We start from the raw sequence: 25378 nt of genomic DNA, 5'->3' as shown, positions 1-25378 counted from the left end.
ATATGCCGTCTACTTCCAAATCTAGTCCTCAGAACTCTTTTGCGGTGTTGGCGGATTTCTTGGATGAGGGAGTCCTGGACATTCTCGCCGACAAAGTCAAATCGAGGCAAGCTGTGCCTCGTACCTGATTGTGTTTTGTATACACATGAAAATAGCCACGTGGAATGTGCGAGGAATTTGTTCTCGCCACAAGCAACATGCCATGTGGACTGCATTATATGAGAATTAGTGGGATGTCCTGTGCGCTGTTGAGCACAAGAGTCACAGTGATGCCGGTAAAGTTGTGGATTGCCATGGCTTTCGTTTGTTCTATGCAGGAACACAGGCCATGCATTACTCGGGTGTGCTCATGATTGTACATGCCAAATATCAGCCTGTTCTTATTAAAAATGATGTTCATGGCCGCTTTTTGGTGGTTGAAATCTTATTCGAAGGGGAAATCCTATGGTTACTTGGCCTCTATGCTCCGAATGATTCGTTATCTCGCCGGGAGCTTTGGCAGACTTTGCAGACTTCCTTGTCACTTGGCAGACGGGGCTTCTTCATGGGGGATTTCAATGTGTGTGTTGATTCTTCCCAGTCTACATCGGAACACTCGGTCATGGATGTGCCGGAAAGTCGTATGTGGCAAGAGTTGGCTCTTGCTGTTCTTAAGCAAGATCTTTGGTCCTGGCTACACCCGTCTTCTCCAGGCTTTACTTTCCATTCGGCCCAATATGCCACAACATGGTCGCGGTTGGACCGTATATATATCATGCAGAATGATGATTTTCTGCCTGAGATGCTCGAAATAAAAGTGTTGCAGCAATATGTCTTGTCGGACCATTTCCCTCTGCAGTTCGAGTTGCTTGCACAACCCATTGCCCCTTTCAAGCAATTTCTGGAGAGACTTCCTTTGCGTTTCAACTCGTCCTACTTAAAGCATACAATTTTCCAGGGCTATATGCAGCAATTGCTTGACAGATTCTTCTTGGACTTTTCCTCTCAGGGCACTGCGTCATTTGAAAGATTGCTCTCTAATGTGTAGCGGGTTGCTCGGCAATATGGGATCTATCATGCCTCTCTTTGTCGGCGCCGTCGACAGGCAGCGGAGGACCTGCTGGTTTTGGTTCGCTCCCTGCTGGTGGACACTCCGAATGATGCATTTCTGCTTGCACTGGCCATGCGGGTGGCCGATCTTATTAAAGAATTCCAGTTAAAATCGTATCAGCAGGCCAAATTGCAACATTTGACAGAGACTTTGCAAGATAGTGCATGTCAGACCCATAAGTTCTTTCGAGCTCTCCATGCCTCTCCTGCTCGAGAGAATATGACCAGACTCGAGGATGCACAAGGCCACCTTATCCTAGATCCACAGACTATTGTGCATATGTGCAGGAATTATTTCCGTGACCTTCTCGGTTCCGCTTCTCCACCTTCCGCCCAAATTACTCAGGCCCGTTCGGTTTTTTATGACCTGGTCCGCAATCAGCTTCCGCAGGACATGCAAGCTACTCTGGAGTCAGATATTGGTGAAGCAGAGGTTATGGATGTCTTGTTACACTTGCCCAAAGATAAAAGTCCGGGTTGGGATGGTCTCACCAATGAGTTCTTTGAAGCTTTCGCTACCCAACTGGCGAAACCATTGCAGGCTTTGTTTCAGCAGGTGTGGGAAACGGGGATCATGCCTCCCTCATGGAAACAAGGACTTATTAAACTGCTTCCAAAAGTTCCTTCGCCATCTAAGTTGACACAGTGGCGCCCCATTTCTTTGATGGGTTAAATGTACAAAATCTTTTCCAAAGTAATGGCGAATCGGCTCCATAAGCATCTCCCTGCCCTTGTGCACCCTCTCCAGTATGGTTTCATTAAGGGCCGAAATATTCTACACAATGTGTTGAATGCCCAATTGGCCATTGATTATGCCCGGCATTCTAATCAGGAGGTGGTACTGATTCAACTGGACCTGGAAAAGGCTTTTGACTATCTGGACTGGTCTTTCGTTGCTGACCTTATGTCTGCTATGGGCTTTGGTGCTCGGATGTCTCGTCTGATCTACACCATTAGCGCTGCGGCGTCTTCGCGAGTCATGCTGAACGGAGGTGTTACTGAGCCATTTGTCCTTGCCCGTTCTGTCCGACAGGGGTGCCCTTTGAGCCCTTTATTCTTTGCCCTTGTGACACATCCAGTTCTTTCCATGTTATCACATATGGCCGCCTCCTCCCAGTTGGCCGGACTGTCGCTTCCTACAGGACAACACTTCATTAGCCAATCCCTGGCGGATGATACTTTTATGATTTTGCGTGCGGACAAGGATAACCTTCGAAAAGCATTGGATGTTTGGGGTCTCTTTGGTCAGGCGTCAGGCCTTCGTATCAATGCGCTCAAATCAGCCATTCTAAGCTGCACGGAGTCGGATTTGCAGTCCTTGGACTGGCAGGGTCTGGTTGTTCCTCGAGGTTCCATTGTCAGGCATCTTGGATACCCTTTGGGTGTTGATGTTCCCCCAAAGAAGCTTCTGCAGTGGATTTCTCAGAAAATGGTGGCCAAGTTTATGTATTGGAAGTCTCAGGCCTGGCCTTTTCATGTTCGCCTCAAAGTAGCCCAGATTATTATGTTGCCAATGCTCACATATTTCTTGCCATTGTTGCCCTGGACTCCTACGACTCTGAATGCTCTCACTCAGTCTATTCGCTTCATGCTATGGAAGAAGGATTCATTGTATGCAGGTATTTCCTGGATCTCCTGGTCGCATGCGTGCACCCCCAAACGCATGGGTGGCGGAGCTATTTTAGATGCCCAAACTCACATGCAGGCACTTCGTTGGTCCCTTTTCCGCGCCATGTGCTCGGATGATCATCATCCGTGGGTCGCTATCGCCCGTTATTTCCTCGAGGGCCATGGGCTTCGGCATGGCAATACCCAACTCCGGAGTTCTTGGTGGCACGTTCTGAATGCTGATTCGCGGTTTTCCAGTTCTTCTTCATCGCTGCTTACTCATTTGGTGTCTTCCTGGAAACACGTCCTTCAAAAGGCTCAGTGGCACCCACCGGAGGATCGCTTGGCCACTAACTCTTTTCAATTGGAATTACTGGCAGTCTCGCGTTTACTTTCGTGGGAAGGTAAACATGAGCTTAGACCACAATTCAACCGAATGGCACGTTTGGGCTTGTCTTCAGTTGCGGATGCCACCCTTGCCAGTCGCAATGTGCTTATATCGTTTCGTACTGCTAGACGGCTTTTCAGGATCCCTCGTGGATATAGGCCTTTATGGGAATAGCTTTTGACGGTGATCCAGAGCAGACAACCCTTTCCTGCTCTTGCTTCGGATCATCCCTGGCAGGATTGGGACCTACAAGGCCGGCTGCATTTGAGCAAAGCTTCTGCTAACCAAGTGTATCATCTTCTGATTAAAGATAATCAATGGCTAGTCACTAAAGCGAATGCTTTATGGGGATTGCGCAAATCCCGGTCATGGTGGAGGGCAACTGTGATGGAGGGTTGGGTCAACAAGACACCCTTTAAATACAAAGTCTTTCTTTGGAGAGTGATGATTGGGGGTCTTCCGCTTGCTTCGGCTCTTTCCAAGCGACGAATCTCCAATGGCACCTGTTTCTTTTGCACCACTACTATGGAATCCGCCCGCCACCGATTTATTTCTTGCCCCGTCGCTAAGAAAGTCTAGTTATTTTTGTCGGCCGTTTGGCGAGGGGTGGTTGGTATCACACTGCGCCCCTTTGATTGGGTTTTGGGCCAGCCCAAATACCCTACTCCCACACAGCCACATATGAAGCTCATGTATCACTTTCTTCGATACTGGGGCTGTTGGCATAACTGGACCATTCGGAATGCTTTTCTGTTTGACTCCGCCCACAATGTTCAGCGGCATATTGTAAGGCTTAAGGGCCTCTTGTATTGGCAGTTAGCTCTTCTCCATTGTTCTGATTTGCTCTCTACGGAGGACTTCCGTCCTTGGCATATGGCAATTTCCTCCGCATCCTTGCCATGAAATTGTAACTTGTAGTACTTAGCACCTCTTCACATGATGGCTTGGATTGTCGTCATGTTCTTGTAATCAAGTAATCTTGTATTTTTTCGTAATTAATACAATTACCTTTTACGAAAAAGAGAGAGAGAGAGCCATCACAACAAAAAAAGAAGTGTATTCAGATGTGTATTTGCATGGGCAAATGTTTGGAATCTGATTCAAGTCGCATCGAATGCAATTATAGTTCAGATTGCACTGTTGAATCTTATTTTGAAAGAGGGGCTGTTTATTTACTTCCCATCAGAAGATAAATGTCATCCCTTTCAAATCAGTTAATATCTTACATCCTAAAAAGTAAGCAGTTCTATGTTTGAACATACAATTAACAAGAATGACTCAAGCTATTAACAGCATAGCTAAAATCTAATGCTTTTTGGCAGGTGTTTAATCTGCTTCGAGAACAGGAGTGGTATGAAGCAGATGTTGCAACTTATATAAAATTATTAAATATGCTAGGAAAGTGCAAACAGCCTGAAGTGGCCTTCTCAGTTTTTCAGTTGATGCAGGAAGAAAAATGTGTGCTGTCTGCGCAAGTGTACACAGCACTTCTCTCAGCTTATAGCAGAAGCAATCGTCTAGAGAGTGCCTTTGTTATACTTGAAGAAATGAAAAGAACATCTGATTGTCAACCTGATGTTTACACATACAGTGAATTGGTTAGAGCTTGCAGTGAAGACTTACTTTTTGATCGTGTTGACATGTTGTTATTAGAGATGAAGAGTTTGGGGCTAAAACCTAATACTGTCACATACAACATTCTAATGAATGCCTATGGTAAAGCAGGCATGCTTAAAGAGATGGAGGATTTGTTTATGCAAATGGTTGAAGGTCAAGATTGCAAACCAGATACCTGGACACAAAATGCCATGCTTAGAACTTATGCACAAGCTGGAAATATTGAGGCAATGGAAATGTGTTATATGAAGCTGCAAAGTCTGGGGTACAAACCAAATATTATCACATTTAACACTCTGTTATCTGCCTATGGAAAGAACTGTCTTTTTGATAAGATGGAATCTGTAATAGATTATATGCACAAGTATCACTATAGAGGAGACACAGCCACGTATAATATCATGATTGACTCCTATGCAAAAGCAGGTCGAATCAACCAGGTCAGAGAGGTTTACCATGAAATGCTTGTGATGGGGGTGAAGGAGGACAATCGTACTTTTTGCTCTTTGATCGATGCTTTTGGTAAACAAGGAATTTGGCCCAAAGTTGCGAAGATACTGAGACAATTGCATAACTCTGATATAGAACCTGATACTGCTGTTTATAATGCTGCTTTGGATGCTTATAGAAGGGCAAATATGAAAGTTGAGATGCAAGAAGTGCTTCAAGAAATGGAGAGGATGGGTTGCCCAGCAGATAATTACACCCAAAGTATTCTGAGTATGGCTACACGGAAGAATAAACTATAAAGATTTAAGATGGGACTTCTAGAGCAGCTATATGTCTCCTGGATAATTTCATGGATAGAATCTGGCCTTACCAGCATCCCGAATAGATCTATAAGCATTCTGACCATGGCTACAGGGAAGATAGACTATAAAGATGCAAGGTGGGACTCCTAGAGCAGCTATATGTCTCCTGGATATGGGTATTGGTGAATTGTAATATCTTTTCATGGATAGAATCTGGCCTTACCAGCGTAGAGAATGTGCTTTCTTATAGATTGAAGCATCCTACTAGCTGCTATCAAGGGCCTGTACAAGGTTTTTAGTGTTAGGCAAAGCCTTTCACACTTGAGCAGTTTCAAAGACTTCAAGATTCTTCAACCAATTACTGAAAGTGAACGGTTGGTATCATCTCTAGATGCTTTTAAGTAAGAGTCTGGCTTTTTGCTTTTTTGCTTGGGTAAGTTACGAGTATTGGATGCCCTGTCTGGACTTTAAGCAACTTGGACAATGGATGCACAGGTGGCGCTACACCTGATGTGAGCATGATAAAAGCACTCTCAACATTCTGCTATCCTGGTGAACAAAACAGCGATTCAATGGTCCTCAGATATTCACTTGCATCTTGAGAAGATCATATTGGGCTCTTGATTGCTTGCATCTCCAGAAGTTTGCGCTTTTGAGCAAATTCATAGCTGCTAGAGCTCTGCAAATCTTCTGGTACAAGTGTTTATCTGTTGACGCTGTCAACAGGGAGGCTTTCCAATGCAGAGAGCTTGACAAGTACTAACAATTACAACACAGGATAGAGGAAAGTTGTATATGGGAAAATGCTCATCTTCCCAGAAAGGAAATTACGTGTGTATGTAAGGAATTTAACGTGTACAAAGGGATGCTGACTTCTGTGTGTTTCCAAGGATGGCTTCCTACATTAACAAGAATTATGTACATGATAGAAGAATCACCTTGGCACATTCATCACAAGAAGCATAATATTCCATGGAAGGATGTCTTTTATATTGTATAGAAGAGCATGAATGTTCTGACTTTTGATCCAATGGATAACATAGTTTTTAGCTTATTCTTGTTTTCATTCACATGAATTATTGTTATGGAACTCACAAGCTTTAAGTAGAGCCATTGCATGCTGAACTTTGGTAGTTTGGCTAGGTCTAGCATTGCTTGTATGCTGCCAAAATATGATAGCTCTTGTTGGTGAGACTAGCTAGTTTTTTTTAATCATGTGGGCACCTACATGCTTTTTTTAAATTAGCCAAAGTTGTTAAGGCTGATAGAAATAAGTTTTTAACAGTTACATGGCAATATTTGGTTGATTGTAAATTAATTATTAACATATTTCAATATTTCGGGTTCTGTTGTGCATTTTTGCTCGACTTTTTTGTCACGTCGCTATAATGGAATTGGTTATGCATCTTTACATGAGGACTCACCATTTAATGCTCTTATGTGGCAATCATCACTCTCACATGTGAAGGTCTTAGCTGGTGCTTTTGCTTGTAGGGGCCTTATTTTGTGTTCAGAATTGCCTCTTTCATTCAATGCTCTTATGTGGCGATCATTACTCTCACATGTGAAGGTCTTAGCCAATACTTTTACTTGTAGGGGTCTTATTTTGTGTTCACAATTACCTCTTTCATTCAATGGTTTTTTTTAAAATTTTCTTTCTCTTGCAGATACTTGCATGTTATTTTTTTTGACTCACATCCTAGAATGGTTGGGGCTCTTGCTCACATGATATGGTTAGACTCTTTATTTTCTAATTGCTATGTGTGGTAGGATCATATCCAATCTATGGCTCTTGTAAAATTGTAGTGCTAGAGAGACAGCTCACAAGACAAAAGAGGTTGCGCTTGTGGGGGTGGTGAAAATAGCTAATGGAGAACCATCCCATCTGCATTAAAACACCAGAATTAAATGTGAGAAGAGGGTCTAGAAGTACCCCGCAGCCTTTTCTCTTCTTCGTCTTCAGCAATGCAATGCATCAGATGCTGAGCAGGGATATTCCTTCACTTCATAGAAAGGGTCCCATCAAAATGAGAGTTTGAATGATGGTTCAATGCTACCTATGAAACGCGGAACTTTCATTGACAATTTAAATTATTGCTAATAATTATGTATTGAGTTTTGGTTTGCTCTTCTCCTAAAATAGAGTGCACCCTAATAGTCTAGTGGGATAGAAGGGGGACCTTGTCCATAGTCTCATGGTTAGCCAATACCAATCCTAAAGACATACTCCTATTCTAAAGACAGTCTCCTTTTTAGGGCTGCCCAAGTGGCTTGAGGAAGAGGTGGGTGCCATTGCAAAGGCAATTGCATAGTTGGCACCAGTACCATGCATGAAAGGATTCATACCATAGCATACTATAGGTATTGTACGGTACGCATTAGTACAATAAGGTACCAACTTAATGGATACTTTTTCAGTCTGATCTGCACTTTGGAATGAGTTAAATGCTTCTAATCCTTTTACCATCTTCTCATGGGATTGTGTTGTTTTGAGATTCAAACTACTTCTCTACCATTTTTTGTCAACAAAAGTTAACTTTTAATTAGCTATTAATTGAAAATGACCTATTTTTATCACACCACACCATAAAAGAATTTTAAGTTACCATTTAGTACCATGTTTTATCGTTATGTACCATAACATATTTTTTGTATCCAACAATCATGGGTACTTGGGAGGGTCCTCATATGCTTGGAAGCTCGAGTGGGCTCATGTGGACAAAGGAAAAGGCTTGTATACTTTGGGATAATAAGCAAGAACCCTTGGTCACGTTTGCTGTCTCCTCATACATGACGTGTTTGGCGTGAATCTCACCACTTTGATAAATGTTGTCCTAGAAAGACTCAAACTTGAGACCAGAAGAGGGAAGAGATTAAGAGTTCTCAAGATTGGCCAAGAGATTGAATCAGCCCTACATGCTGATGCTGAAAAGACAGTTAAGGAGGCAAACTCTAGCTCTTTGAAATCTGACGGCGAGTAATATGTATGATTAATGATACAAAGGTATGTTGGGATTCTCTTAAGCATTATCTTATTGATTTAGTCATGACCAAAGAGGAGGCCCAAGCTATATCACGAGTGACCAGGTGATCTGGCCTCCTAAAAGCTGAAAATAGCATGTCCCTATAGCACATGGCATAAGTGGTGAATGCACCCACTAATCATATGGGTGCAATGTAAACAAACTCAATTGGGCTAGTGCAATTGTAGTCTAATCTCTCCCTAATGTGCTTGAACTGACGAAGACCTATCAGACTAAGGCTCATAAGGAGGATATGTACAAAAAAGAAGATAATGTAGAACCTCTACTAACACTCCCTCTCAATTCTTGGATGTGACCGAAGGAGAGAGTAGCAGAAAATTTAGTAGAAAATCAAACCATTTGCATGTTCACAAAGTCCATTGATGTATATATCCAGCTGAGTAGTATGATCCCCTCTCTAGATGAACATCCACTGCTAGGGGTGGCTGAAACAAGATACTGGGATTGGAAAAGCCTTAAAAGTGTCACAAAAGTTATACAATGGGGAATGGACGAGCCAAGTCTCTAAGCTGACAGGAAGACAATAAGAAGGAGCTATTAAAGGTGCTGTGAAGCACTGTTGTCAATGAAAAAGATCAAGTATCAAACAAAGAGTATGGGATAGGCATGCTAATAGTAAGGAAGGATGGCTTGGAGAAGAGAGAAAGAAGCTACAACATCACATAAAGCCGTTGAGATAATGTGCATCCATAAGGGCTAGGGAATCCATAGCCACATTGCCAATATCGGTACACCCCTGCTGAAAGAGATAGGGGTTCCGAGGGATCCAACAGAGAAGATGGGTGATGGGTGGGAACTTTTGGGATTTGATGGAAGTTGGGTGGTGGGGCGATGGGAAGATGCCAAGGAGGACCCTACACATACGAAGGGAAATGGAGTCTATAGAGTTCATACTCTAAAAGACCTATCCAAAATATTGCTTTTGAGGTAGCATCCTCAACAAAGATGACATGCTCTGTAAAGAAAACCATGTCCCACGATGGGTAAGGCCATGGACTGAGAGAAAATGGAAGCTCAACTCTGGGACATGGAATACTTCTACCAGACTTCTACCATGGAATCAGAAGGATGGCCGAGCAAAAGTATCATGATTGTACCCCGCCTGTTCTCAAAGCCCATTACCAGATGAGCCGACACCGCTTGTGCTCCCACCCACCGCACCACCACTCTCGCTATGATCAATGTCGTAATTAATATTGCCATCACCGTCTGGTTGAGGCCCCATGTGGCTTGTGCTGTTGTTGCACGCCAGGACCAGTTAGACCCTCCTCTCTCTTCACTTCTAAAGACAAGTTAGACGATAAGGGAAGGACCTCTACTTTGTTTGTTTCTCCTCCTTATATAGGGTTTTTGCTCTCTCACAACACCTTGTGTCTGATAAAGCTAAGACTTTTAGCTTTACAATCAGAGTGTGTTTAAAAGGCCTAAGGCTTTGAAATGTTCAAGCTTTCCATAACTTTTCCTTCACGCTTTCTTTAATCGCCACCTTTCATTCCAGAGAAAGCCTTCGAATGAAGCCATAAAGCAGCTACTCCGCCCCTTCCTGCATTTGAGAAGCCGTCCCTTTTGTTTCTCAGAATATGGTCGATCCGTCAGCTCTGCAACGAGGAGATTATGACCTTTATTGCATCGCTCATGGCGATGATATAATTGACATACTCTTAGAGCACGTTGGCTTCGGTTCCCTCTGTTTTTCTGGTGAAGTTGATTCGCAGAGTTTCTTATCAGGCACGCGGCTTATCAACAGTATGGACAACCCGACCCTTCGGATTTTGCTACCCACAAACTCCCTTATGACATAATCTGAAACAGGCCTACGAGCACGACGCCAAGATTTGATATTGCTACACTCTGACTGCCTAGTTACGAACACCATAATCACACAGACGACAAGGGAAAACCCGTAAGTTCTGTTCTATGGCTGACAGGCCGCGTGTTGGTGACCCGGCACTTTTTTAAGGGTCACATTCCTTTTTATGATATATAAATTTAGAAAATCCAATGTATTTTAATTGTGCGTGCATAGGTGAGATGGTAAGCAAGTTGTCTAGGAGATGAGGGGTGTGAGTTCAACCCATGGTAGGAGCAACATCTTATTATTTGGTCCAAAAGGAAGGCTTTGCACTATCACTGGCTGTGATCGGATGCCATGTCACCAGGCAGACCGAGATTTAACATGAGCCTTGTTCTATTAGGTGATTGGATTTTGAATTGGAACGAGAGCTCCAATAATTTCAAGAGTCCTCGAGGTATGAAAGGCAGATAACCTCTATAATGAGTTGGGCAACATTTCATCTGCTATTGCCTAATCCTTACTAAGCCGATTTAAAGTTTGCCCTGCCACGTCACCAAGCAGACTGAAATTTAACGTGAGCCTTGTTCTATTAGGTGATTGGATTTTGGATTGGAACGAGAGCTCCAATAATTTCAAGAGTCCCCGAGGTATGAAAGGTAGATAACCTCTATAATGAGTTGGGTAACATTTCATTTGCTATTGCCTAATCCTTACTAACATTGAGATGAATATAACACTTGCTCAACCACCTGATCATGCATCTGGCTGGCTGCATTCAGAGCTATAGTTGTGAAAAAAAGAGTCCTGATGAAAGATAGAAGTGTTAGACTAGTAGCTAAATAGGCATAAACTACTAGATATACTTCTGCCTTCAAATGATATCTTCCATCTGTCCATACTCTCATCCAAAAATCTATAATATGAATTGACTTAAGTAGGTCAAACGGAATTATAGAGTTGCGACTTTGCACATCAAGGCTCTCCTCTCTTCAGGATGGGCTACTTCAAAAGGAAAATTCTTCTTGACCTTTTGCACACTAAACTCCTAATTCCTCTATGCAATAACATAGATTCCTATGCAGCTTTCTGATCTTCTTCACAAGTTTCTTGGCCACCTCCTTGTCATCTTTAAAACATGGCTTGCCTTTCTCAAAACGATAATCACAAACCTCGTACTTTTATTGCATTCAACTTGTAAATGATCACGTCATGTGACTTCACACGGGCACATCATAACATCTTTTTTGAAAATAGGAGTTGGCAGAAAGTGCTCTAATTCATTCCTATCTTTCAATGTATACACTTATGCATCAAGAGGAGATTCCAACTACTGCATCCAATGCGCTGAGTCTATTATAATTGAAACTTCCTTCTTGCATAGGATATATCCAAGCCACACTATTCATAAGATCCATAAAATCTTATGATAAATAGCTTCCCCTATTCTCAAGGGTAAGACTATCTTGAGAAAAATATATGATTTTAACCAAACAACCCAAGCTTGAAAAAATGTACCGATGCTTGAATAAAATCCAAGCATAGATCATGAAGCTCAAGATAGGAGAAATCTTTCTCTAAGACAAAAACCCATATCTCTTTGTTCTTCAAAAGAGTATAATCTTTTCGATGTACCTGCTTTCAAATAAATGCATTGTGTCCTAACCGAAATTATGCTTAGAAGTTATATGCAATGCTTAGTCATATATGTATTAAGAAGAAGTGTAAAGTTGGAACCCATGCCATACAAACTTGCAAACAATCACTACAAGATACATGCCTCATACCGACGTTCAAAGCGATCCAAATGTTTACCTGTCGTCGCTAAAAGCATCGATATAAATGTCTCTACAAAATCGTTGCTATTTGTGACGCAAATAGAGATGCATATAGCGACATAGATAGCGACAGTTTGTGACGTGCATAGCGATGGCAATAACGACATGTGTAGAGAAATTAGTGACGCTAATAGCGACGGTTTATAGAGAAAAAAAAATTGTGGTAGAGTAGCCACATATAGCACCATGTGCTGTATAATATTTTGCAAAGCAATTACATGTTGGATACGCAATGGTTGTCAAGACGAGCGCAAAAACTACTTGAACCCACAAGATTGATAATTCATAGAATAAGTATAAGACTAGTGATGACAACTCATGACATTACATGGAACCATGGAGAGAGAGGAGATCCAAAACAAACATGAAATTCTATATGTAATTATCGTCGCAAGATATAATTTTATACAAAGGATGACAAGTACATCTAAGGAACAGTACATAGAAGATGCCTACAAAGATCATAAGACAAAAAAAGAAGAGGGTGCACTCTCTATGAATCCAAGTGTGAGCTATAGATCCTCACCATCAAAAAGCTCGTCCCGATGCAAAAGAGCATCGAACAGACTTTGCAAAATGAACAAGTACACCTCAATCCACCATACACAATGTATTAAAAAAAATAGTGACTACGGACAAGAAAGATAATTGACTTACTGGGCCGTTGTGCGCATACAATCTATCGATGAATGCAGTGATACCACGTCTCTCTACATATCGTATCTCTAAACCTATGGGATCGTGGTTTGTGATAAAGTGCTGCAAAAAAAAAAGAATATAATTGTTAGAAACACGATTGTTAGTACAAGTGATATTGCAAATAAGAAAGCAAGAAGAACAAAAAGAAACTTACAAAGTCCTCCAAATAAGCCATGTGGCCATCACTCCGTAGATGATGCATGACCCCTACCTCCAATCGTACCCTCGCTGCCTCTCCCACTATGCTATCGCCAACGTCCTAGAGAATCTGTAGCCTCCTCTTTGAGTCTCTGTCAATCATCTACGTCTAGTCACTCGGGCTTTGAGGAGCAACTCTTGAGTACCTTGTATGTGTCCCGATCGTCTATGTGACATGTATGCACGCATACACTCCATCATCCACCCAATGGAAAACCTCTCTATTGCGGTAGATACCAAAAACTCCTCATGCAAGGATGCCACTATATAGTCCTTGCTTTCCTCGAGTATATTCTTCCTTTAAATGGTCCAAGACGTTGTGCCTAAATACTTGTTGGTACAACTTTCTCATGTGAGACATCACCCTCCTCCCCTCATCGTTCATGATCACAACAGCTGTCCTGTCATCTATGAGGTATCCATACCCCTCTGGGGTTATTAACGTGTAAGGTGTGTCCTTTCCCACCTATGACTGTGCTCTTGGGTATAACTAGGAGACTTTTGTATATTTGGTGTATCCATGGGGGTAGTATCTCTCGGAGTAGCACCCATAGGGGTGCCACTTGCGGATGACAGCGCAAAACCTGGAGCCATTGGAGTAGATGTCCCTATAGGTGTGACAAATCTTGGAGGTGATAAGTACCCACCAGATCGATGAGATGAAGGCACTACATCGGTGCCTTCACAACACCCATGTGAGCCATCATCCCTAGAACCTGTACGAGATCGAGGAGTAGCACCCCTATCTGGAATTGATTGTGGGATCATAGCATCCACATCTCCGCAGCATCCCCCAAAACCACTCCCTCCATCCGGGCCCTATCTAGAGCATTGACCTCGTCTACTAGAAATTGAAGCATCAGAGCGTGCCGAAGTATATCTCACAGAATGACCCGATGGTGTCCAAGACAACTCTTGGTCCACCATATCTCTGAATCAGGCCATCTGATCCAGAGACATACGTATGAATATCTCTTGCAACTCCTCATCGCTCATCCCTCAACTCATCTTGCTCTCCAAGTATCGTCAACAAAGGTAACCTGCATATATAAAAAATAATGTTAGCATAATTAATATAAAGATTTAGGTAAAGCACGATAATATAACTCTGAAAAAAATGATGCTAATTAAAATGAATACTCTAAAGTACCCTTAAAAGTGAATCATCAATGGATTGGGTAGGTGGATGCAAATATGACCTGGGCTATGGCTCCATGCCAATCTCCTAGCACAACTCCGCATAAACTGGAAGGTCTATAGATAGGTCACCCCCACAGAAGGAGTCTACTTCATTCTCAAAAAATTGTTGGCATCCTACCACTTTGAACCAATGTAGATCGAATATGATCATGGAGAAGCTACAGTAATCCACTGAGATAACACTTTGCAAGTTCCCAAAATACTCCATCTCATCTACAATGGTGTTTAGATCTATGGCTCGTTGTCGGCTCTCTTGCTTGAACTTTTCCATGACACTACAATCCGTTGTGAAATGCATTTTGTTGATGCACTCCATGTGGAAATGTTGCCCGTGCGACCACGCTGCATTGTAGATTTTGTACTATACAGTGAAACAGTTAGATTAGTTGTCACATATAAAATCTAGATACGATAGCTTATAAAACATACGATCACCTTCAGACTATATCCCCTTGAGAATTCCCACTCCTTAGTAGAGACCTCTACTCCTTCACAAGAATCCTTAGCAAGAAGTTGTGATCAAAGCTCCATGTAACCACCGCATATACATAAACCATGGTATCTCCTCCATGCCCTCAGGATATTGAATTGGTCAATGGCATGCATTGCGTCAAAATTTTGATTGCGCTTCTTTCCGATCTTTTCTAGCCTGCTCGTACCTAGCGAGCCACTTCTCCATGGATGCATGATGTAATATACAAAAACGATTCACTTTCTCCTCCATTGTGCAACATCCATCCTTTTTTCTACTCCATTTTCAACCACCACATCTCTGGTCACTCTATCATTGTCCTTCAGCGACCAATAGCATACTGTTGTCTGAATCCACCATTTATAACCACTGTGAAATATGCAGTAATGCCTCTAACACCAGCCATGCTACCTTCTGGACGAGCTCATTGTGGCATAAAGCTCTTCAGGGTTTTCATAGAGTGCTATAAGAAGAACATCTATCGCGTATGGACAGGTCCCGTAATCTCCACTTTATCTACGAGATGCACTAGGAGGCGAGTTTGTATTGTGAGCATGCTGGTGGACATGTACTTCTCAAAGAGAAACCGTCTCCATTGCTCCTCGCGTTGCGGATTCAATAGAGGATGTCTTGATCTCCTTTTGTGAGATCCATTGTACTAAATTTGACAATTTGTAAATCACGTCGTGTATTTTTGGAGTGAGGCATCTCGCGATTGCGACCGGTAGTACAAACTACCACAAATGAAGAAGCATTACGAATCCTGACTAGACACTAAATAGCAAAATATGCAGGCTACTTGCAACCAAGGTCAAGACAAACCTGATATATCTTATGCCAATCATGGGATTTTAGCCCCGATAGTTGGTCATCTTTAGAGATAGCAGATCTGAGGGAATGCATCATATCCATCGAGGTGCAGATAGACATGATAATTTGATTCACAATGTATCCTTCTTTAGTGGATAGGACCCAAAGAGCACAAGGTAGTTGCAAGTGACCATTAGTGCTCGACTGTGGACAAAGCCCCTCTATCTTGCCTACCTCCTTCAAATCCATTCGTACCCCTATAGTGTCTCTCTTTCTTGTGATGTGGTTCCATAATAAGCTGGTCACATTATCAAAAATATGTATGGCATCCAATAAATGGTTGATCTATAAGTGGGTCCAATACGATAACTCTTAGAAAATTGAGAACTGTCATATTTCGTTTGGATGTGACTCCTTGTGGACCATTTTCAACTTGTATCAGCTTTGGGCGTTCATTCGTACTGGAGGTCATTCAAGAAGACCTTCCCTTAGTTCATGACCCTTCGGCAAGAAAGTGGCATGTTCTTAATATACCATCTTCTTCATGGTTTGTGACCTTCGAGAGTCTAACTGTGGCCCTAGCCCACACAATCTACATTCATGATAACTTGAGATAACCAGACATGTCTCAATACCCCTATTTAGCCAATACAAACTTGAACGAGCTATATTAGATATCACCAATGAGAATGGAAGCCCACTTACTTAAGCACTTCTCGAATCCCAGAAAGTTGTGCATGGTCCACATGAGAATGGCTTGTATATTGGCAGACTATCGACTATCGTGCTTGCTCATGTCTTCCACAGTGACCCACTCCTCCCACAAAATCTTTAGCTTATCAACTAATGGACAGAGGGAGAGGTCCATATTCTTGGCTTTGTAGTGCTCAAGAATGAGCAAGCTAAGAATTAGGTGTCCTTTCTTCGTAGAAAGCCATGGCAGGATGTTATAGTTAACAAGGACTATAGGCCACACACATTGTAAGAAGTTGAGCAGAGACCAAATGGATTTACGCCATTCATGGCAAGATCGAGTTGAAGATTCCTTGGCTCTTATGCAAAGCTTGGAAAGGTGGAGTCAATGTGGCTCCATGCACATGAATTTGCTGATATTCATTGGACTCCATCTGTGGATTTATTCTGCATATGTCACGTTGTCAAGCTCTTCAATGCCTGACGTACGAAACATGTGACGTATACGTAGTATAAGTGAAAAGTGTCTAAGAACTTTCTGAGGGATGATTTTTCCTTGCAAGTCTTATCAATACCTGTGAGTACCACACTTTGGACATGTCTCCATAGTCTTTTAGTCTCCTCGAAACAACACACAATCGTTGACACATACATGGATGTTGTTGTAGTCCATGCTTAGCTTTCGTAACACTAGTTGCGCATCATCATGAGACTCAGGAATCATGTTTCCAAGTGGTAATCTATGATTTTTTAGCAACTTGAAAAAAAATCAAAAGACGCCTTGAAAAAGCACAATAAGTGTTTTTTATAATGGAGTAAAAAAATCCAACGAAGCATAGAATGTACCTGAACAACTCGGTCACACTGCATCGCTCCACTCATACTTTACCTGCACACTTAGGAGCACAAGCTGCATCTTTAGGTGAGATACTTGGCACCCATCGTATAATGGTATGGACGCTTCCTCTCACAATGGATCAGATGACTCGACATCCATGGGCATCAATGCATCAATCGGTGCCTCCATCTCTAGGCTCCAAGATTGGAAAAAGGTTGGAAAGATTGACTGTCTCCTCTGGTATCAAGGGTTTAGACTGAGTCGTGCCCTCCAATTGGTGTATCGGCTCAGGTACTCCATCCATCGCACACCCACGAACTCTTTTAGCTAGCCGTAATAGGTGCATTCCTTGGGACGATGCGTCACCTCCTTGTACAAATTTTACGAGCACCTCTAATGTTTTTGTATATGATATTCAATTACTTTGGGAATGTAAAGAATGATGGATATATGCTTTTCTTACTGTTTGCTTAAAGTTTGAGATCACCTGATCAATGATCTCGGATTAAAACTCACAGAAGCGTCATACGTATTCTATAGACAAGCGACGCTTTTGTCTAATTGCCAGCTTGCATTGAAAGAAAGGACATGGGACATGCTAATTAAGATATGCCTTACGATCTTGGACATCACAACCATCATCATTTTCCATTTGGTCTATGCTATAAAAAACAATAGGTTTTTGTTCCCCTCATTGATGATTTTCCTTCGTTTTAATATCTACTTCTCTTTCTCTCCCTTTTCATTTATTTGTTTGCCTCCCTCCACCTCCCTTTTCTCTCCAATGATGTCTCTTTGTCTTTATCTATACCCCTTTTTATTTCTCTTCGTGCTCCTCTTTCTCTATCTTTTTTCCCCTTTTTTATTTGCCTCCCTTCCTCCTCCTTTATTTCCCTTCCCACCTTTCAAATTCTCTCTCTCATTCTCTTTTTTTATTTGGCTCCCTTCATCCTTCTTTGATTCTCTCCCTCTCCCCCCCTCTCTCTCAATGTTTCTTTCTCTCCCCCATCTTCTCTCCCCACTCTCACTTCTTCTCTCTTTTCCTTTCCCTCCCTTTGTTTCTCTATGTCTTTTTCTATTTTCCTCTCCACTCACACTCAATGTATCTCATTACAATCAAAATCAAATATAGAAAATAAAAAACTCATAAAAAAAGACATTGAAAGACCCTCTCTCCCCACCCCTCTTCGTGTCTCTCTTCCCCCTCTTCCTTTATTTTTCTATGATTCCGTTCTCTCTAACTCTCATTATTTCCATTTTTCTCTCTCTTTCTCTCTCGCTCTCTATTTGTTATTTTCTCTATCTCTCTTTTTTCCCTTCATTCAAAAGAAAAGAAGAAAACATAAGAACAAACCAAGAAGAGGCAATGTACCTACCACAAAGACCCAATGATGAATTTTTCACTTTCTCTTCATGACATCCCTTCTTTCTCCCTCGTATACTTCTCCCTTTTCTTTGCGTATGGCAACAGCGGCAATAATGACAGTGAGAAGCTATCCTTCTCTTTCTTTTCCTCTTCCTCACCCTCTCTCTGTCAAGGCGATGATCTCTCTTGGTCTCTCTTGAAAATGACGGTGAGAAGCTATCCTTCTCTTTCTTTTCCTCTTCCTCACCCTCTCTCTGTCAAGGTGATGATCTCTCTTGGTCTCTCTTGAAAATGTTTGTGAAAAATGTCATGCTTTTTTTTTCTTAGACTGGCGTCACTATTTGTGTCGCTAATAGCATCACAAAAATTCAGCGATGCCACTATTTTTCGTCGCAAATTGCCGCCACTGTTTGCCCATTCCCTTGTAGTGAATACCAAACACAAAAAAATGGATGCACTGAAAACATGTGTGTCTAGTCTATCTACATGTTCGTGGCATAATAAAAAAATGCAAACACAGATCCTTGATTGAATTATGATCCTTAACCTCACCTTTTATGACTTAGTAAGATAAATATTGTACTCTGCTCCACCCTCCCAAAATCTCATAGTCTCATAGAAAAATACGATCCTCAAGATATTGACCACAAAAACAACCCATCTAACAACTGAAGGCATCCTTCATGATCCTCAAGCTCACTTAACCACCTTTTCCACTCAACGAGCAGTTCCTATTTGAGTGATGAATATCCCAATTCTTGCGGGTGCAAGAAAATAGTATATGCACAATGAAAGGTGCTCTCTTAAGTACGCACGTATCTAAGATTTACTATATATAGCTCCAACGGGCATCATGCCATGCTAGTGCTCAACGATGGTGCAAATCGTACATCAACCCAATCCACATCATGGAAGTAATTGATAAAGTCAAGAGACGACCCTTGAGTGTGTTACACCCTTGGAAGACCAAGATGAAAAAGCTGAAAAATCGAAAATGGAAGACAATCCCAAGACAAGAGGAAAACCGAGGACAAAGGCACACTTAGAAAAAATATGAAGATATAAAGTGCAGGAAAAAGTCTCTGATGTAAAAGGAAACATACAATAATAAGTGCATCGTGATATGCTAGCAATAAAAATGCCAAGCACATTGTAATTCATTTTGTAAAAGAGTGCCAGGCTCTCTCCTGTGCAAATTATAAAGAATGAGAGGTGTGGGTTGAGGCCTACGTTAATAGGAAGGAGAAGACAAGAGAGTAGAGGAATGGAAAAAAGCTAGACAAAAAATGGGATGGCTGCCCAAGGGAGGGATAAAGGGCATATATAAAAGTCAAGAAATGAATGAAGAAGCTTGTTCTTGTGTGTGACCAAACTTGCTCTCTTCTTGCTACTTGCTCTTACTTCCTTATTGTGCATGAGAGGGAGAGAGAGTGTGTGAGAGAGGAGAGAGAGAGAGAGTGTGTGAGTGAGGGACCTTAGGGAAACTCTTCTTCTTCTTCTTCTTCTTCTTCTTCTTCTTCTTCTTCTTCTTCTTCTTCTTCTCTCTTTCCCCTTCTTGTGTGCGTGGCTATGGAGGTTGAAGCTCAGAGCTTGGAGATGGAGCTTGCCTAAGGTGCATCATTTTAAATCGTGGAGCTATCGGCGAATTCGTGGGAGGAGATACTTGATCACATTCAAATGTAAGCTCACTACATTGGTGTGTGGAAGAGCACGTATCATGGCTGTGTGAGAGGTAGCCATAGCTCTTGGCTTGAAACTCTTGAAGCAAAAAGCGGTCCATAGGTCTTGGGGGTTTTCTCGTGAGAGTGATGACAAAGTGTAAAGTGCAACATGAACCCGTAATCCTTGGAATGTGCAAGAGTATTGGCAAGAAAATTTATCAGAAGACACGGATCTAGAGCATGGGAGGAGCTATGGAGGATGGAAGATAAATATACAACTCATGATGACATAGACTTAGATAGACTAACTGTTACACAAGTGAATTAGGTTCCAAGATAGATTAGCTTGGATTCATAAACACATTCTTGTGTAAGATGGACAATGACACTGACATTGACTCAAACTGATAGTTCCATTACCTTGTAATGAGTGTCAACCAAGTACATGCCTTTATAGCTTTTTGGATAGTACCACTCTGCTCACTGTGCATATGGGATTCTAAACATCTCTTCCTAGAGCATACATTATTTGTCTATGTTTTAGCCTCTTCAGGGCATACATCTAGTGGCAAGCATCATTTTCTATTCTCAACACCCCCCCTCAAATGATGAGTCTCTACCCTTGCTAGCTTTTGCCCCCCCTACATGATGACATGGTCCAGGAGGCTAGCTCTTTGGCAGCCTAGTCAAGTTAAGGCTTAAAACTTTACATCTTTGATAATGGATTTTACATCCACTATGGAAAACAAGATCCACTACAAGAAATAAAGATCCATTATGGGAAAACAAGATTCACTATGGGAAATAGAGATCCACTATGGGAAAATTTCTTTGTTGTCAACAGCGGAAATTTCTTTATCTTCTTCATGCTTCTTTGGCATCCTTTTCTTTTCTCAATCTTCTGTCTTTGATATTCTTAGACTCCTTCTTGGTCTTCATGCTTTTCATCTTTGACTCGTTCTTTGTGCTCTAGTCTTCTTTGTGAGGTCCTTTTGGTCTTCTTTCTCAGTGAGTTTGAGATGGGTACATTGCTGTGACTTGACATGACTTGTTGAGAACTATTTCATAAAACTTGGGATACATAGCTTTTGGGATTTCATATGGCTTTGACTCATGGCTTGCCATTACATTGGATTTTTTAATGGGATCATACAACATATTGTCCTTCATTTTTCTTGCTTTGTTACTCTTTACTTTGCTTGTAGCTTCTTTGACTTTGACTTTGCTCTTCTTGTCCCCCTCAAGCAAAGGTACCACCAACTTTGAGTTTTATATGATGACCAAGGCAGTTGGAATGTCATCAAAAACTTCAAATGAAATCATTGATTGCTCTTTTATGTAGACAACTCCATGTCTTTCTGCAAGTGGGTCAAACAAGTCTTCCATGTAGTTGAAGTGTGTGTGTCTTTTTGTTTGTATGACGCACGAACACAAGTAGTTAGGCTAGGCACAATTTCTTCAATGCATTCATCAAATTTTTTGTGAAAGCATCGTTTGAATGATTGCATTGCATGGATTTTAATTTGCAAACTGCATGAATGATTGGGCATGAAATCCTCTTCCAAAGCATATTTTTGTTAGGGCACAATGTATAGAAATATAGGTTCATATGAAGGAATCCATTTTGAAGATTCAAGGATCAAAGAAAAAGGACAAAAGATAAAAGGGCACATTGAGAAAGTACAAGGGATTGGATTGGGACCTTGAATACAACAAAGGTATCCACTCATATCATGGACATTTAAGGTGCCTATCGCTACATCTGACACACTTGCATTCTTTGTGGAGATGGTAGAGAATCGCTTACATATACAAGATATCCTGAAAGGAGACTGGTTTTGTCCAAAGTGTCAATGTTCTTTCTGCAGTAATAGCCAGGATAAAACAAGCTCTACAAATAGCATGTTGTTGTGTGCTCAATGTGAGCATCGATATCATGTATGTTGCTTGCATGGTAAACAACTTGCCATGTAGAGTACTATGTTTTGGAAAGAACATTGTTAAAAGATATATTCAGATTTGACAAAACTTATTGGGATTACACATACCTTGGACAATGGCCACTCTTGTTCTTTGTTGAGATGTGAGGAGAGATATTGGTCTTCCTCTGAGGATGTGGATTTTCTAGCTAATTACCACTACAAACTTCTTGTTGCACTTCATGTAATGGAAGAGTGTTTTATACCCATGGATGATCCATAGACACACATCAACATGATTGCACATGCAGAATTGGGGACTTTTGAGGATGCAAGAAAGGTGTTTCATGTAGCACTTTCTCAAAATGTTGTTTCTTGGAATGCCATGATCGCAGCTTATGCCAAACATGGATGCAGTAAACAAGTGTTTGAACTCTTTGAGAAGATGGTCTTCAGATGGAAGTGGTTGCCAACAAAGAGCACATATTTTAGCCTTTTGAAAGCGTTCGATAGCCTAGTTGTTGATGAGGAGATAAAATTGGTTCATTCGTACATTGTATGAGGTAGAATCAAAGATTGCAAGTACGATTATTGACATGTATGGCAAATGTGGCTTAATTGATGAGGCAGTTTCAGTGTTTGAAAGGAAGCATGCTTAGTATGTTCATGTGCTCTTATCCTGATGTATAAGAGAAGAAAATGTGTTGATGATGCACTTAAGGTTTTCGTTAAAATGCCTAAGCGAGACTCTCTCTCATTGTCCTTGGTTATCAAAGTGTTTGAGAGGAAGTGTACTAAGTATGTTCATGTGCTCTTATCCTGATGTATAGCAGAAGCAGATGTGCTGATGATGCACTTAAGGTTTTCGTTAAAATGTCTTAGCAAGTCTCTCTCTCTCATTGTCACTGGTTATCAAAGTGCAAAAGAGGCTATCAAACTATTTAAACAGATGCAGTATGTAGGCATCTGGTCAACTGAGTCTACATTTAGTATTGTTATTGATGGTATTGTTAGTTCAGAGTTCTCAATTGGTCAAGGATATCCAAAGTATTCAACAAACATAGATTTGATGGTTGTTATTGAAGATACATAAGGTGATGATGCATCAAATTGAATTAGAATAAAGCAAATAATCGAAAAGGAAATGAAGTGTTTTAAGGTGACCAACTTGTTGCCACACTAATAGATGATGGTGTATTCTAATGGTGGCATTAGAGCTAGGATGGTAGCATGGGTCACAGATTAATTGCTCATTAGAGAATGGAACCCCACTATAGGAAGAATGCGTTTGAATCCGATGGTGAATCAGAGAAGGAGTACTGATTTTGGGATGACAAAAGATCTATTTGCATAAAAAGATGAACTTTGTCATGCCAATCAGAGCTCTTGTAACCCTCAGAGTTCTTTGTGAAGGTCTTTATTCTTTCAAGCAAGGAAATCATAACCGTAATCAATAGCTAATGCGAGCTCGGGTGTCACAATAGCACTAATGCTTTGGCAAACATTGTTGGAATCTTTGGTCTCTGTCTCGCCATTAGGATTTCTTTACTCTCGTGGATAATGGCGGTGAAGAAAACATAGTGGTAGCTTTTTGTTTAATAGTCTTAAAAGCTATTAATGCAATGAGTTAAACATAGCTTTTAAGAAAGCTAATGGCATAAAAAGCCCAGGGCTTTGTTGGGAAAAGCTAAAAGCACAACGTGAGAAGAAGAGGAGGAAAATCTATATAAGAGAGGCTCTAGTGGTGCTCTTGGGGAAGATATGGGTCATCAAATCAAGTGTGAAAGGCTAGAGGTTGAGCTTGTATCCCTCGCCTTCTTCGAAGACCACCATCAAATTTTGGAGAGAAGGCTTGAAGTTGAGCTTCAAGCCCCTCACCTACATCAAAGTTTTTGTCATCGCGAATCTATGAAGATTTTGTGTTGAGTTGATCTTTAAGATTCTCACCTATTTTGAAGGTCGTTATCGAGTTCCTTGAAGTGGCTTTTGAGTTTGAGCTCAATGCTCCTGACCTTCCTCAATTCCACCTTCTTCTCTTCTTTCTCAGATTGATTTTGATCATATTCAAAAGTCTTTTGAACATGTATCTTGCCTATATCTTTATTCAAGAATTTATTTTCTCATTCGACTTGAATCTATATAAGAGAGGATCACTTGCATCTCATCCCGTGTAACATCTGGTGAACTTGACGAAAAAGTTTTGCTTCTGATCATCGAGATGGGAGACTCTTCGACTAATCCACCTACTTCATCGACTGCTTCTTTATTTTCAATTGATGAGATGAAGACTTTATTACAAACTCTTTCTTTAGCCATTGTGATGTAGAATCAGCAGATGCAGTTATCTATGCAGCAGCAGTAGTAATTACATCAACAACAATTGGATCAACGATAAATGTTGCATCAAGAACAAAAGCATATGCATGGTGCAACCAAGGTGATTGAGGCTGTGGTTAGTGAGCGCAAATTATTTGATGGCCGAAATGTATCAACTTACATTAAAACCTTTGAAAGACAAATGCACTTCTTTGGAGATCTGTCCAATTGAAGCTCATTGGAGCAACTATTTCTTATGGCTTGTCACGCTTGCTTTGCGGGTTAGAGTGATAGATTTGTTTGTGCAAGACTATAATTGGAATGTTTTCAAGAAAGTGCTCAAAGATGAATATTTTCTAGAGGATTATGGTATTGCTACACAGAAGACATTCAGAGAGTGGGTCTGGTCTATTAGCCCAACAAAGGTCTTGTTGCTTTTGAGTTGTTGCAAGAGTTTGAAGAGCGATACAACCAGTTGGATGCACTAGAGCAAAGAGCTTTGAACTCGAAGAAAGTGGAGTTATTCTTGTAGGCGACTGATCCTGCACTTTAGGATGAGTTGGGAGAGCTTCTTGAAGACCGTACACAACCTATGGGATTGAAGATGGATTTTCAAGATGCTGTCGATGTGGTTTCTACACTGACAAAGAGGTAGAGATGGAAGGCTGACTTGCAGAACAACATGCAATCACCACCAACGATGTCTTCTCCTACCTCGAATTCTCCTACTTCTCCTATTGCTCCATCCACTATTCCTATTTCTTAGCATGTGTCTATGCCTACTTCTATGCCTATGCCTATGCCTATGCCTATGCCTATTCCTACTGCGGTCGTCAGACCAATTACAAAACCAACTGTCAAAGATATGGTAGAAGAAATTCAAAGAACTTAAAAGACCTACAAATCAAAATGATTAGAATGGAGCAGCAACCACTTAGTCCAGCTTCAATTTCAGCCCCAACTTCTTCAGCTCCTACAAATTCTTCCAGGAATGATCGTGTTTGTTGTTGCATATGGTGTGATAGTTCTGATCATGAGCGAAAAGACTGTTAAGATTTTGAAGAGGTGAAAAGATTGA

General features: G+C 41.2%; 1 protein-coding gene across 3 annotated transcripts in view; it reads left to right on the top strand.

Moving 5' to 3' along the window:
- The window catches only part of LOC148037122 (uncharacterized), a 58838-nt gene extending 52406 nt beyond the window's left edge, over window positions 1-6432 (top strand). Inside the window, exons 2-3 of one of the 3 annotated variants that reach the window (XR_015690578.1) lie at window positions 4408-5828; window positions 5950-6432. Coding sequence is in view for 1 of the 3 variants with exons in the window: in XM_087676055.1 (XP_087532181.1) it covers window positions 4408-5451 (1044 nt within the window). In the remaining 2 variants the exon portion in view is untranslated. Of the gene's footprint in view, window positions 1-4407 lie in introns of all 3 variants that reach the window. The other 2 variants (XR_015690579.1, XM_087676055.1) reach the window with 2 other exon arrangements.
- Window positions 6433-25378: the final 18946 nt, after the last annotated feature.

This window comes from Lygodium microphyllum, chromosome 4, assembly GCF_053477565.2.
Source record: "Lygodium microphyllum isolate KBCC chromosome 4, Lygodium_microphyllum_v1.1.10, whole genome shotgun sequence".
Lineage (NCBI taxonomy): Eukaryota > Viridiplantae > Streptophyta > Polypodiopsida > Schizaeales > Lygodiaceae > Lygodium > Lygodium microphyllum.
Note: the sequence above shows the minus strand (reverse complement) of the source record. Positions and strands in the feature narration are given on the sequence as shown.